Below are 9246 nucleotides of genomic sequence, written 5' to 3' on the forward strand. Positions count from 1 at the left end.
AGGCTCAGACCAGAACACCCAGATCACCACTTCCAGTTCCCGACTGAGGAAGTGACACGGGATAATTAAAGAAAAGATCCTGGAAGTTCTCTGGATCAAGAGAGGGGTGCTGTCTCCCCGCAGGGTTGCTAGGATAGTAGAAGGGTTCATACCTGTTAAGAGACACAACCTGAGCCCACATCCAGGGGAGTGGAGCTGAAGGGAAGAGGATCCGGGTGCGTGATATGTGACCCCTTGGCGTCATCACCTGTGCCAGGAATCGGGAAAGGCCGGGACTTCCAGTGTGTGCCAGCCCATCTGAAGTATAGACGGATCACTGAACCCTTCTTTATTAGGCACATCATAACCGGATCTCAGAACTTTCCCGGTGGACCAAATCCAGCTCTCTGGGTTACAAAGGTTTTAGGCGATGACCAGGTGACTCATCTGATGGCTCTACTTTACAGATGCAGCAACAGGCAAAATGTCAGTCAGAGAAGCCTCTAGATTAAGGACACCCATTCCTATCTATCATCCCTGAACCTGACATTTTCATTATTTTTCTCTAACTACCAGTAAGATCAGCACCTAACATTCTCAGCACTAAGTAGGAGGCCTTTATGAACCAGTGTTCTTGGGCCACAGATGAGTGAGCTGGCTCAGTAATGCCAAGTCATGCTCAAAGTCATGGGAGAAGGGTAGAAGTTGAGTTTAAAAGTGTTTCTATGGTTTGCTGCTGAAGTGCCTCAAAAAGGGGCTTAGTCCTCAGTGTGCTGCTATTGGGAACCCGAAACTTAAGAGGTGGTACAGATAGGATCACTTGCTCTTCCAGAGGACCCACCCACACGGCTACAATTACAACTCCAGTCCCAAGGGTCTGACACCAGACCTCCATGGCTACTGTACACATGTGGTGCCACACATTTATGCGAGCAGTCATAGACATACACAAACAAGGGGCCGTAGCTAGTGGGATATCTTTCACCCTCAAAAGTGTGCCTTCCATGGGGAAAACGGCAGCCCAGCACCTTTCTCATGCTTTGTGCTCCCTGGCTTCTATGAAGTGAGCAGCTTCCTCTCTCATGTTTCCACCATGATGTACTGCTTCCCACAATCCCAAAAGCAGGGGGCTTAACGGCCAAGTTTACCTTTTCCTCTAAAACAGGACTAATAATGCATTATCTGTAATCCCAGTAATTGAAAAGTGGAGGCAGGAGGGTCAGGAGTTCAAGGCCATCCTTGACTGCATTGCAAGTTTGAGGTCAGCCTTGGCTACAAGAGACCCTCTCTCTCTCAAAAAACAAAACAAAACAAAAACAAAAAATGGTTTCTTGAGTATCACAAGTGTTGTGTTACAGGACTAAAAACTCAGGCTACTGAATCCCCACACAGGTACACTGTGGTGCTTCTAATTGGATTATAACAGCCACCATGTTAGTACACTGTTTTATTTAATTCTCTGTGCCTCCGATTCATTTATAGAACATATGGAAAATCCCTGCTCCTTACTCCACCTAATTTACAGTTAAGTAAGTAAGAGGAGATTGTTATAAAGAGCATCCTTTCCATTTATTCTGGACGCTGGGGTTATATATATGGATATACGTTATGTGCTGCTTTAGTCTAATTCAAGGAGGTAGAGGCTAAGCAGGTAGGTCCTAGACAGGCCTGACTTAACTGAAGCCTTGGTTCTCCTCTTCCCTGGGGGCTGCTGGCCACCAGCCCGCCGAGGCAAGGGAGCAGGGCCTGGAAGGCCGTAAACACAATGGAGATGGAACACTCCAGAAACCACTTCAGGAGATAGTTCAACTTTAATCAGGGAGAACAAAGGCTACATACCCCCTGGGGAGTGCGTTGGGGGCTTCCAGGATAGGCATTCATAATTGGTTGAAACCAGGCACTTTAAAGATGCTTGTTTTAGCTGGGTGTGGTGGCGCATGCCTTTAGTCCCAGCACACGGAAGGATTGCCTTGAGTTTGAGGGCAGCCTGGTCTACAAAGTGAGTCCAGGACAGTCAAGACTCAAGAGAAACCCTGTTCCAGGCCTGGTCTACAAAGCAGGCCCAGAACAGCCAAGGCTACACAGCCAAGAAATCTTGTCTCTACAAACCAAAACAACATCAACAAGAGGAAGACTTATGGCATCACAGTAGCTTACAAAAGGTTCCAGAAACCCACTGAAGCCATGCAGCGCAGTATTAGTCACATGACCTACGTGGATTTTCCAAGGGGGATATGCTTGAAGCTGTGGAGGTGGAGCCTTGGTTGCAGTGGAAACTCCAAGATCCTGGAGATGCCAGAAAATGGGAAACATTCCGCAGTAAAAGCTGCAGGCTCCGAGTGGAGCTGGTCCAAGAAAGCCCAAATGTTTTGCGGGCAGCAGAGCTGGAAGGCAGCACTACCAAACTTGTTGAAGCTCAGATAATGTCATGATGCCGCCCAGATGCTACCCAAGGGGTTGAAGAGTTTGGTATTTGCTCTGCTGGGTTTCAGTCTTGCTTTGGTCTGGTTTGTCCCTATTATATGTTAGAAATATATAGCTTTAAAAAATATCTTATTTTAGCTGGGTGGTAGTGGCACATACCTTTAATCTCAACACTCGGGAGACAGAGGCAGGCAGATCACTGTGAGTTTAAGTTCCAGGATAGCCAGGGCCATGTAAAGAAACCCTGCCTTGAAAAGTCAAAACCAACTAATCAAGAAAACCTTATTTTATAAGGGCTCCTAGTTAAGAGAGAGCCTTGAGACACGGAAGACACATGGCTTTTTAACAGCGATGAAAGTGTTGGACTATGGAGACTTCTGAAACTGAATTTAGTATATTTTCCATAAGAAGACAGCCATGAGCCTAAACAGATGCCATAGCTTGGATGTACAACGTCCCCTAAAGGGCATGTGTTTGACTGCTAAGCATTAGTTGATGCTACTTTGAGAGGCTGTGCAACTTTTGTGAAGTGGGAGAATCAATGGAGGAAGCAGATCTCCAGGGGTCAGGGTCAAGCCTTACGATTTATAGCCTGCCATCACTTCCTGTCTTGTTCTCTGCTTTATGATTCACAGAAATGTGAGCGAGCAGGGTGAAGCCAAACTCCCATCACGTTGGAGGCACGGGCTCCTGCGCCTTCCCCATGGACCACCGTCTCCAACCATGAGCTCCAATGAACCCTGTCTTCCTTAAGCTTTCTCTCTTGGGCGTTTTCTTGAAACAGAGAGCAAAGTGACTAGGCCAGTCGGTCCCCCTAAGCCTCAGGTTCCCCGTCTTTAGAATGGGCGTGATACAGGCATTCTTTTACACCATTGTGAAAATCAGCCGAGAACAGTACATAGAAGGGCTAGGCCGCTGTATTGTAAAACCTCATGTACTGCTAGCAAATGGAATGATCTGCCTTCAATGGTGTTTTACAAAGAGAAAGAGAGAGAGAGAGAGAGAGAGAGAGAGAGAGAGAGAGATAGACAGACAGACAGACACAGAGAGACAGAAACAGAGAGAGAGAGAGAGAGAGAGAGAGAGAGAGAGAGAGAGAGAGAGAGAGAGAGCGAGAGAGAGAGAGAGAGAGAGAGAGAGAGAGAGAGAGAGAACCTCTTGGAACTGGATCAGAACATCTCCAAAGCCCCTGCCTATAGCTGACATAAAAGACTTCTTTGAGTAGTTTCCAGAGTCAGGGAAAGGAAAACCACCTCCAGGAGTGGCCCCCTCTAGGCCTGCTCTGGAAGCAAAAACCAGTTTGGAGAGTTCTGCTGTCTGGACGGACACCTTTCTGCCGCACCTGTGGTTTCCTTCTGGCTGCAGTTAATGACAGTGAGTAAGGCAACATGAAAGGATGGCTGACAAGTCTTCAAGCAAAGGACACAGCCAAATATCTGGGAGATTAAACGCCAGCCTCGCCGCCCAGAGAGCCCACAAGGAAAACACATACGCAACTCAATGATGAGAATCAAAGGGCTGGAAACCGTTTTGGTCATCATGACCCTGTAAAATAGAGGCCGGGCGTCGTGGCACACGCCTTTAATCCCAGCACTTGGGAGGCAGAGGCAGGCGGATCACTGTGAGTTCGAGGCCAGCCTGGTCTACAAAGGGAGTCTAGGACAGCCAAGGCTACACAGAGAAACCCTGTCTCAGAAAAAACAAAAACAAAACAAAACAAACAAACAAAAAAAAAAAGCTAAATCAACCCCAAAGGCCCCAGGAATGTTTCATTTTTGTTTGTTTGGGACAGGGTCCTACTATGTAGCCCAAATTGTTCTCAATCAGACACACAATCTTCCTGATATAGGGAATCATAAGCATCCACCACCACCCCAGCTCTTAAGAAAAAGGAATAGTTGGGTTGTGACTCATCCCACTATGTGTTTCTACCCAGCCTGAAACAGGAGCACCAGGTTATAAATTATTATAAATATTAGCAGTTACAGGTCTTAAGATGGATCCAACCAACCAGGCATGGTGGTGCACCCCTTAATCCCAGCACTCAGGAGGCAGAGGCTGGTGTATCTCTCTCTGTGAGCCCGAGGCCAGCCTGGTCTACAAAGTGAGTCCAGGACAGCCAAGGCTACAAACAAAAACAAAAACAAACAACAACAAAGACTGATCCAACACACTAGGGATCAAGTCCTGTCCTCTAGACTAGAAGGTTGAATCCTAAAATAAGATGATCACTCTACCCTTAAGACACACTCAAGCTGCTGTATCACCTCCACGCAGGGGGGAACCTCTGGCTTTACACACCATTCAAAAAATAGTACAAGAGCTGGGTGTGGTGGCGCACGCCTTTAATCCCAGCACTCGGGAGGCAGAGGCAGGCGGATCGCTGTGAGTTCGAGGCCAGACTGATCTACAAAGAGTCCAAGACAGCCAAGGCTACACAGAGAAACCCTGTCTTGAAAAACTAATAATAATAATAATAATAATAATAATAATAATAATAATAATAATAATAATAATATAATAAATAAAAAGAAAGAAAGAAAAAGAAACAGTACAAGACTTTCTCCAAAAACCACCACTGACTTAATGTTTGACCCTCACAGACCACACCACTGACTTAGTGTTTGACCCTCACAGACCACTAAGCCCTACACCTCCACACCTCCCGTGAAATACTAAGAGAGAAGATAACCTGCATTGTTGGGGCACTTGGCTAGCGAACAGGAGAGCAAGGGAGCAGAAGACTGGAGAAAGCTGCCCTGGGCCTGGGAGCCAGGAGACGAAGGATGCAGCTCAGGCAGTCCTGGCAACCCTGACCAGCTCAAGGCATAGAATCTCCTTCACGTCATTATTTTTATTTTAGATCTATTTTTATTTTACGTAAGCGCCTTGCTGGTACTACAGAAGGGCATCGTGTGTGCGCAGTGTCCGGGGAGTCCGTAAGGGAACAGCTAATCTTCTGGGACCAGAGTTAGCTATTGGTGGCTGTGAGCTACCACGGGGGTGCTGGGAACCAAACGCAGGTCCTTTTCCAGAGCAGCAGGACCTCTTAACTGCCAAGCTCACCCTCCCTGCCCCCCCCCCCCCAACCGCTGCCACTTCTTAAAATTAGGTTTTTATTTAGACAGAGTTTCATCACATAATGTGGCTGGTGTGGAGCTGGTTATATAGACCTGTCTGGCTTTGAATTTAAGACAGATCCTCCTGCCTCTACCTCCCAAGTGCTGGGATTAAAGGTGTGTACCATTGTGCCCTGGGGATCAATAGCAAGGTCACACGGGGACCTTTTTTTTTTTTTTAAAGCACCATATATTCGTAACACCCATGCCACAAATATCTGAAAATTAAATAAGACAGAACTGAAAAAAAAATCAGCTGCCAAGGTTCTAGCAAGGAAAGGTTAGCCACTGGCTAACGGGGAAAGCAGGAAGGGCTCGCATAATGACATGGTGCCTGGGCAGAGCTCACCACGGATAGTTTTTCTCCTCAGCTCCACCATCCCCTGCCCAAGCTGCTTCTAAAGGAAGGGTATCTCACGATATGAGAAGGAGCGCAAGGATGGGTGTAGACCAGCGGGAAAGCGCTTGTCTAGCAAGCACGAAGCCGTAGGTTCAATTCCCGGCACCACAGAAGGCATGGCCGAGCAGAGCCAGGGGCTTGGGAATAGTAGTTTACCCTCGGATGTCAACAAACGTCTCGATTTTCTATCATTCATAACCGTTTGGTGAGGCAAAGGGAATGGCCAGGGGTAAACATTCAGCCCGCTGGCAAGCCTTCAAGGACAAACAGGTTTGGACACGGACACGTGACAAGTTCAGTTCAGCCCCATCGTCCACGTCCCTCCCTGTTGTTCTCAAACACCAAAAGGCACTGCGCATATTTGCTTTTTATTTTTCAAGTCAGTGTCGACCACCACAAGGTACCAAGTATATTTGCTTCCTTCTTCTTCTTTTTTTTTTTACCAACCAAAAGTTAGACGGGGTGAGAAATGTACACGGGAACATATAAAGAAAAGGACCCTCGAAACAGCAGGCAGAAACTGGGAGGGACAGTAGACGTTCAGCTCTCTTACAAAAAGATCACTGACATCGCTAAAGACCAATTATTTATTACCTGCTAAGGTTTCCAAGAGACCTCTTGCCGACAAAGCAGTATGCGTCCAACATTGTCCTTTTAGCATGGCGATTCAGGCTTGTGTTCGGGTCCAGCAGATGCTCCACAGATGTGTAAATAGAGTGTCTGCTCGGCCACCTCCACTCACAGCGCGGTGTTGATGAGATTTCCAGTCCATTTCCCAAAAGGGAAGGAATGAGTGAAAATGTCCCTCTCGCTTGAAGGACTGTGGTGTGTGTGTGTGTGTGTGTGTGTGTGTGTGTGTGTGTGTGTGTGTGTGGCCGTGAGTGTGGCTTTCTTCTTTGGCTAAGGTTTGTTCACAGTCCTTTGTGTTTTTAAAATCACTGCACCGCATAGATTTAGGACGGTCCTTGTGTGCTTCAGAAGCACAAGAAACGAGTTCCTTTAAGCATTTGTATGTTGCAAGGTCAGAACCAGTGAAGGTGGAGGGAGGGGGGAATACCAAAACCCCTAAACCTCCAAACTTTACAACACCTTTCTTTCCCCCATCCAGAAGCACTTAAATTCTTTTTTTGAACCCAGAGTTAAAACAAACAAACAAACAACAACAAAGTTACCAAGAAAGCCTGGAGGGCAAGGGCGCTGCTAGCCACGCTCCTCAGGCTCGCTGCAGGGCGAGGCCCCGGAGGATGCTTTGGACTCGCCATCGCTGTTGCAGTCCGGCCTGTGGCGCTCCAGCAGCTCCTGCAGGTGCTTGATGTACCTGATGGCGGCTCGTAGGGTCTCCACTTTGCTGAGGCGCTGGCCGGCCAGCTCGCGAGGCAGGTGCTGGCGGAGGCGCGCGTAGCCCTCGTTCACGCAGCGCACGCGCTGCCGCTCGCGCTCGTTGCGTTGGCGCAGAAAGGCGGGCTCGCCGACGCCCCCCAGCGGCAGGGATGGGCACGGCCGACTCCGTGCGCAGTCCGGGGCGTCCTGAAGCGCGGAGACCCTGCAGGGCTCCCTCCCGGGCAGCGCATCTAGCTGCGGCGGCGCGGGACGTAGGGCCAGCACGCCCGCGGCTTTGCGTTTTTCCATCCTCCGCTGAAAAGCGCTCAGACCACCCCAGAGATGATTCTCTCAGCAGGAAGACGAGACTCGAAGCTTTCGTGGCCGGAGATGCTGGTCCATCCAGACTTCCCGGTCTGCCTTTGGAGAAGTTTATAGGTCCAGAAGCTAGGTACCTGAACACACTTGGAGGGAACTTTGCATGATTTCCGAAGTTCGTTGCACTGCCGCCCCCGCCCCGCGCCCCCGCCACCTCCGGTCTTTATAAAACTTCAGAGCAGAAGAGGCAAAGACGGAGGACGTGCCTCATCCACGCTTGTACCTGTGTGTCCCCTCCGATCTTAGTCCAAGAGTTAAACAAAGGGTCCCCAGCCTGAATAGAGTATCGCACCCTAAACAATTTAATCTTTCAAAGCCGCCCAATTGCTGTAATTCACTCCTCGGTCAGCAAGTGTGGATCTGGGGGAGCCCGGTCCTGTTCAGAAATTGAGCAGAACCCCTCCTGGGCACGTGCAGATGGGCTGACCGGCGGAGCGAAAGTTTCCTCGGGCTTTCTCCTTGAAAATCCAAACTTGACTGCCCGTTGTGGTTTCCGGCGTACAGGTCTGATGGAACGAGCTTTCGGGGTGTTTGCAAACATACCCCTGCTCTTTCATTTCTGGGGAGGTGGAGAAGAAGAAGCGCTCATCAAAGGGAAGACTGCTCTCTTGTGGTTAGAAGATGTGTCAAGTCCTCCTTGGACCTCCGGGGAAGCCCGCGGTTTTTTTCCTGCGAAGTCAAGTCTTTTTAAAACCAAATTAGACACTTTTTTGAAGGTAACAAGAACAAAACATAAGTACTTTAGCATCAAATATAAGGATCCGTATATTGTGTAAAGCGGGGCGGTTTATGTTTCTGCTGCTCTGTAAAACACACACACACACACACACACACACACACACACACATCAAAAGCCTGAACAGTAACAAACACTTTTAGCCAGTTATGTCTCAGGTGCTTACTGTAAACACAGCTTTAGTCCTGTCTCCTAACCTCTTCTAATCCCACTCAGGATATACAGATACCTTCCCGCATCACAAAGTATTTTCCCATTGTATTCATCTTTAATTTTATTTCCTCCCTTGAGGACTGGAAAACAATATTTGAAAAGCAGAAATCCCCAATTCCAAGGAAAAAGAATATGTCTTTGAAGACTTGTCTTTTTTAACACTAACTCCCCCCAACACTCAACACACACACGTGCACGCGCGCGCGCGCGCGCGCGCGCACACACACACACACACACACACACACACACACACACACACACACACAAATGAATAATTAATCCATCTGTGCTGGTAAAGGGCTTTGAAGATGAAAGTGTCATTAAAAATCCAACTGTACTGGTTAATGTCAAAGACTGTTATCACATGGAAAAATCAGACTTCCTGTTCTGCTAACCAACACATTAAAGGCATCTTCTACTTGAAAAGTCCAACTTAAAAACAAGAGAAGCAAAACCCCCTAAATTTACAACCAGGCCCGCCTTTTTTTTCTTTTTGAGGAGCTGGGGTGTTGCCCTAACATGTTTTTTTTTTTTCGTTTTTTTTTTTTAAGGAGCCCTCTGCTTCCATATTTACTAACATTTAGGGTCTACCTGATCAGCCTGAAGCAACTGGAAAAACATTTGCATCAAGGCAAATAAAATAGAAACGATTAGTCCTTTTAGGCATACATTAGTCA

General features: G+C 47.9%; 1 protein-coding gene across 1 annotated transcript; it reads right to left on the minus strand.

Annotated features, from left to right (window-relative positions):
• Positions 1-1771: 1771 nt before the first annotated feature.
• Positions 1772-8797, minus strand: ASCL4 (achaete-scute family bHLH transcription factor 4). Its single transcript, XM_084796136.1, has 2 exons — positions 6517-8797; positions 1772-2494 (listed from the first exon to the last, which is right to left on the minus strand). The coding sequence occupies exon 1, from the start codon at positions 7549-7551 to the stop codon at positions 7123-7125; it is 429 nt and encodes a 142-aa protein (XP_084652262.1). The 5' UTR covers positions 7552-8797; the 3' UTR covers positions 1772-2494; positions 6517-7122.
• Between the last annotated feature and the right edge of the window lie 449 nt (positions 8798-9246).

This window comes from Acomys minous (genome assembly GCF_964271855.1).
Source record: "Acomys minous genome assembly, chromosome: 9".
NCBI classification, from domain to species: Eukaryota; Metazoa; Chordata; class Mammalia; order Rodentia; family Muridae; genus Acomys; species Acomys minous.

Coding starts and splice junctions, on each gene's coding strand:
- ASCL4 (XM_084796136.1), bottom strand. CDS start 7,551: ATGGAAAAACGCAAAGCCGCGGGCGTGCTGGCCCTACGTCCCGCGCCG.